The 6281-nt window shown below is 40.2% G+C and overlaps 1 protein-coding gene across 1 annotated transcript; it reads right to left on the minus strand.

Annotated features, from left to right (window-relative positions):
- Window positions 1-3441: 3441 nt before the first annotated feature.
- Window positions 3442-5593, minus strand: tpbgl (trophoblast glycoprotein like). Its single transcript, XM_028596192.1, has 2 exons — window positions 5498-5593; window positions 3442-5281 (listed from the first exon to the last, which is right to left on the minus strand). Exon 2 carries the CDS (start codon window positions 5085-5087, stop codon window positions 4308-4310), a length of 780 nt encoding a protein of 259 aa, XP_028451993.1. The 5' UTR covers window positions 5088-5281; window positions 5498-5593; the 3' UTR covers window positions 3442-4307.
- Window positions 5594-6281: the final 688 nt, after the last annotated feature.

Below are 6281 nucleotides of genomic sequence, written 5' to 3' on the forward strand. Positions count from 1 at the left end.
CACAGTTCCCTTCCAACAGAGAAGTCATTTCAAACTTTCCTGAGTTGATATTATGAAAGTTTTACTGACAAAATTGTACTTTAGCAACATCTAACCAAAAAGATTTTACCCTTAGCCTTCTCCTGCCCACAGAAACACTTCTGCTTCTCCTCACCTACTATGCCAAAACCCTTCCTACAGTATATCTTCAGAAGGCAGCCGAGGCCTATTCAGCAATCAATAACCAGTAATCACCGGACTTATTCTTATTCTTTATTTTATAAAGGACAACACACATTAATTAACATTTCTGTTAATCTGTTAGCCAGCCGGCTAATTTTCAATTGTAGTCCTTTGGCCAGATGATGTTAGACCAGAGCAACAGGAAACAACAACACATTAGTACAGGTTACACTATACAGACAGAAGTCAACAAGACACCATACAGACAGCTAGAGCAACAAATAAGCTTTCTCAGTAAGCCATGCAGAGCTACAGGAAGCAGCAAGACATTAGCACAGTTACACATCAACAGTATCCCCATTCAATATAAGAAGCCATGCAAGCATCAAAACACAGCCAAGTAACACTGACCCGTTCCATCTTTTTGCACCGTTCAACCATGAAAGCAGTAACAAGCAGTAATAAAAAGATGCAATAGGCTACATCAGGAGTTAATACATCAGGAGTTAATACAGCACAGGTTAATAAGATGGTAAAATAGTTCAAATGCAAGTTGATTTTTCATACATACCCAAGAAATGCAGAATGGGCTATATTTGACACTGGTCAAGACTACAAACAGACTACAAACTGGCCGACTCTTTTCCATATGTCATATCACAAACCTCCCACATTCAGTTAGTGATGCATACTATTGATCTGTGAGACACCATGGTGAAAGTGTTTCTATGGAGGAAAGATAGTGGCCTGAAGTTTAGATGCTCAGATATGATTTCATTCTCTGATAGCAGCAGCTGTTCAACAGTAAAGATAATATTTTCACTTTCATTTTCGACATCTCCCATAGTTTGCACTTGGGCTTTGGCCTCCCAGACATTCACATATAGAGCAAGACGATGAGTCATTGCTTTGCATAAGGACTAAAAAACTTTAATGAATCTTTTCTCTACTCCCTTTTTCTTTATCTGTCTCTTTCCATTTTTTCTTTTTACTGGGCTCAGCTTAAACCCTGTCCCTGCGTCCTTTATAAAGTCACTCAGCTGGATAAAGTCATTTACCTGGATGAAGGGGAGCGAGAGAGGGGAATAGACAGGGAGAGTGAGGGTGGGCTGTGCAGGGCAGAGAGGAAGTCTTTGTCAATCACCTATTTGTAAGGAGAATATAGCGAAATAGAAGAGGAATAAAGAAATGTAGCATTGGCAAGTGAAGTACACAGAGAGTGCAGAGTTGAAGCCTGAATACTTTGAAAAGAAAAATGTTATCTTTTTAATCAACCACAGCAGAACATTGTGTTGTTTCTTCTTCTTTATTTATGTACCATAAACCCCCAAAGTACGAAAAAAGGCTGCTGGTTGAAGAGACAAATACCACACAGGGGAAAGAGAGAGAAGATCGCAGGTTGAAGACTGTTAAAACTAACAATGGAAAAATCATTAATTATTAGTTACATACAGTGGTGTACATTTAATTAAACATGTGGTGCAAATTGCTTTAAAATATAATGTATTCTCTGAGATTAAAATTGTGATAAACAGACAGACAAACAAATGTGTTTAGTGTCTGTTTGTAAATTTCTTTAGTCCAGATATTGTGAGATATGAAATATAGTACGTAACCACTAAGCCCAGCACTTAAAATTAATCATTAAGACGGTACGTCAATTAAGATCCTCTCTCTTTCTAATACTTTGGTTTACGACCATTCCTATCATCTATCTATCTATCTATCTATCTATCTATCTATCTATCTATCTATCTATCTATCTATCTATCTATCTATCTATCTATCTATCTATCTATCTTTTATTTATCTATTTATCTACTTGTCTATTGCATGTTGTTCTTCAATCTAAAGTGGCTCACCTTGTCTTAGATCTGGTGTAATAATCACATTTATTATGATTTACAGGAGAGTGAAAGCATGTCAAATCACACTGATTCCAGATAGTCAGCCACTTGTTTCCATGCACAAACATTCATTTGCCTATTGCCCTCCACCACTGATGTGAGGTTACATAAGAAAAAAAGGCAAACAATTACTTGCTTATGAAACAAATTATCATAATAATAACAATAAATCCCTAATGCTTTCACAAACATCTTTGTCTAATGTGCATCAGTTAGATTCTGTTACATGTTTTAAAATACTGTAATATCCTCACACACATTCCTACTCTCCTGCTGTTTTCCAGCTTTTGATGTTTGACCTTTGTTTCGAAAATTCCCGTGATCTTACTGTAATGCAGCCCTCGAGTTAAGAGTTTTCATGAGCTCCGGGCTGTAGAGTGATACTGACTTCTCAGGTTGATCGGGATTCTTCACGGTTTATTCGTCACAGTACTGATGAGATTACAGTAACATTGCCATGCCTTTCTGTTATATCTCCCCATGCAGACCTCTGCAGTCTTGGACTCTTGGGTGCTTTACAGTAATAATAACTTGTGAACACTTGACGATTCTGTTTATATATCCATAAAGGAGTGAGAAGTATAAACTTCATAAATCCCACCCCGTGTGTGTGTACACGCAATTCAGTGCTTGTAAAATCTACCCGCTTACCAATTGCGAATGTGTTCTCCCTCTCTCATAATCTATTTTAAATTTACCATTTACCATTCAGAAACTGAAATGCAGAAACTTTTCCTGGTTGTCCATTATACTTTTGATCTGCAAGGCTTACTCAGAGCATTTTGTGCCAAAGCAATTATAAATGACTGTAGTCATGTGAACAACTGACCTAATGCTCATATAAATAGTCATATAGTTTGACAGAGTTTAATAGTCATTCGAAGATTGTGCCAAAGCGATTGAGAAAGACTGTAAAAAGAAGCAGATGAGAGAGTCAAAACCTTTTTCTGGTGAGCCCAGAGGTGCTCGATGACGATGTGACATCTTACTGTGGTTCACTCACATGTGAACACGTGCTCAACATTTCACATGGTGTGGATGCACTCATTCTATTCTTTGTCTGAAGGAGAGCTTGATGCTCTAAATGTCACTTGGTGGTAATTCAATAAATGTATGTCCATGGGAGCATTAGCTAGTGTGCGTAATCTATTTTTCCGGCTTCTACATGTTCTTCTGTCCAGAATCTAGTATTTATCTTCTGAATGTGCGTGCTTTTGTAAACCTTTTTGCAGATGCACTCATTCACACCTGCTTGTAGCAAATTAAAAAAAATACTTTTTTAATACACTTCCTGTGTTAATGTTTGGCACAGTGCTGCATGAAGTCAACATTCCCTGACAGTGATGATAAAATGTACAGACATAAAGAACACTGCTAACTCACCATTTTTATTTGACCTTTTATTAATGTCTTGGTTGATTTTATATGTCTACAACAATCACATGCGTGGTTAGATTCTGTCACTTCCTCTTTTGCCACTTCACTGATAAACTGACCTGGTGTCAAATAATACAGGTGTTATTTTTCTGTGATCAAAGGCTGTTCAGAGAGACAAGGTTGGTAACATAGCCTATGTTCTTGATGATGAAATATGACAGTTTAATCCAGCATTGCCTGCTTGCACGAACATGGCACTTACCAGCTTCCATGCCTCATCTTCCCTGCCCCAGTCTCTCTCTCCCTTGTAATATGCACTCCCTCAGTAGATTATAAACAGGAATACCTTGTTTTCCTTGTGGGGTTTCCTGAATGTAGGCCATTTGTTTGCAACAATTTGCAAGGGCTGCAATTTTTTTTGTAATTACATTAATTCACTATTTCATTCCAGCTTCTCAAATCAGAAATTGTACATACCTTTACTGTATATTTGTCACTTGGTTAATAAGATAAATAATACTAAGTTAGTCTGAAGCTGCTGTAGACTAATATGTTAACATGATGCATGGAAAGCATTCCTCTCTTGAGGAGATACAATAGTGCTTAGAAGTAGTAGTATTCAGTTGTGCAAGATGAACACTTAATAGTCTCTTATAGTCATTAAACTGTTTGGCTCTGTGCTTATCCTAGTGTGAGAGGGATAGCCTACCACATGCAGTTCATTGGCCAGCTGCTGAAAAATGATGAAACCGGTTGTATAAACTATTGATTTTGGTTGTAACAGGACTGCCTGGGAACCCCCCTAGTCTTTGATAACGTACTCCAGTTCGCCTCTCGGTATTGGCCTGATTTTTCAGTAAGTCAAACAGCCACGTTGGCCAGTCTCGGGTCAGAGTCCTGCTCGTAGCGGTAATGGTAGACCTCCATCTGGTCTCGGCACGCCTCTCTAATATTGTTGAGCCACCGTTTGATGCCTCTCCGGTTGAGATACAGCACCATTAGAAACACCACACCGATCAGAGCCAACACTATACCGAGGAACACGTATGAAACCGCCTCAAGGTTCTCGTTCATACAATCCACGTCCTCTTCCCGGAGCTTCTCCACAGGAACCCCTCTCTTGGCCTCCGGCTCGCTGCACAGGAGTCGCCCTGCATCCGGGCACTGGGATGAGTTTTTCAACCAGTAGTAAAACGCCTCCAGTTCACAGTTACACCGAAACGGATTTAAAGACAAGTAGATGCGTATGCGCCTTTGCTGGTACAAAATGGTTACATCTCTCCCCCCTATGCTCTCTATTGAGTTATTTATCAGCACTAACGCGTGAAGATTATACATATCTAATAGGGGAATAACCTTTAGCATGTTTCCCGCCAACTCCAGTCTGTGGAGGTTGCGCAAAGTGCTGAGCGCATGTGAGAGCTGCTCCGTGGCCGGAAGCAAAATAGAGTGATTTAGGTAAAGGGAGCGCAGCTCCAGTAACCCGTGGAAAGCCCTGGCTGAGATAGACTCCAGCTGATTGTGGCTCAGATCCAGCATATGCAATCGGGGGAGTCCCAGGAAGGCGTAAGGCTCAATAGCCTTTATCCCGTTATAGGACAGCGAGAGTGCCGTCATTTCCAATTGCGTCCCGTTGTTCATGAACGCACCACGCTGTAAAGTTGAAATGTTTTTCCCCTTGAGTATCAGGGTGGACGTCCACTCCGGTATGTTTCCAGGTACCTCGGTGTCCTCCCCATCACGGCAGGTCACAGTCCCGGAGTCTCTGGCACAGATGCATGACGACGGGCAGGTATCATCCGTCCTGACAGGCGAAAACAACAAACACGCCACTGCTGCGAAATTCAAACACCACCAAATAGAAAAAAGACACTTTGAATTGTCGGCACTGTGAAATATCCACATATTCTCTCTCATTTTAGTCTCAAAGCAGCTCTTTGCCGATGCGTCTTGCAAAGAAGGTGACCGACTACAATCCTCCTAGGCATGTAAAGTCTAATCAGTCCGGCTTCGGTTATTTTGAACCATCAGAATAGAAAAAACGCTCTTACCACAGTCACCTTGGTGATCTGTAAAGATGACTTTTCTTTTCTTTGGGATATTTACGCATCGGTACGGTGGACAACAGCCGAGTGTGGCTGCGAAGAAAGCTGCGCTCCCTTGGTGGTATTTTTGACGCCTGTCACTGAGAGAGAGAGAGAGAGAGAGAGAGAGAGAGAGAGAGAGAGAGAGAGAGATGCACGCCATAATACAAGTACTCCCAAGTCATCCTAATTTTAGTCAGTGGTGGAATGTACATTTACTCAAGTACTGTACTTAAGTACAAATTTGAGGTACTTTACTTTAGTCTTTTCTTTTCATGCCATATTCTACTTCTGCTCCACTACATTTCTGCACTGACGTGGCTGACTGTGTCATGTTGTCTCTGCTCATGGAGCAACAAGGAGTTTTACATGTCAGCTATAAGTAATTAGGAAGAAATGAATTATACTTTGATTAAGCAAAAAGGTGGCTTGGAGCTTTGATATGAGGGCGGCATGACACAGCACACCACTTAAATTCAATTCATTTTTCATCTTAAGTGGAAACACTGACAATATTATAATAATAAAGAAAGAATGTCTGCTCAGAAGTTGTAACACCTGCTAGAGGTTCAGCACTATGGACAGCTCCACAGAGCACCACAGTACTTGGCTTATAGGAACTTGTATTGATCTTTGTTCAAAAGGAAGCAATGAAAAAAGTAGCTTGCAAATGGTAAGAATAAAGGTAGGAAAAAGAAAAGAGGAAGGCCCTTTAGTTTTTTTCTTTTTCTTTTTAACTGACAACAAATAC

The sequence above is a fragment of the Perca flavescens genome, chromosome 13 (genome assembly GCF_004354835.1).
Source record: "Perca flavescens isolate YP-PL-M2 chromosome 13, PFLA_1.0, whole genome shotgun sequence".
Lineage (NCBI taxonomy): Eukaryota > Metazoa > Chordata > Actinopteri > Perciformes > Percidae > Perca > Perca flavescens.

Bases quoted from the DNA above. Each gene is read 5' to 3' on its own strand.
- tpbgl (XM_028596192.1), bottom strand. From the start codon at position 5,087: ATGAACAACGGGACGCAATTGGAAATGACGGCACTCTCGCTGTCCTAT.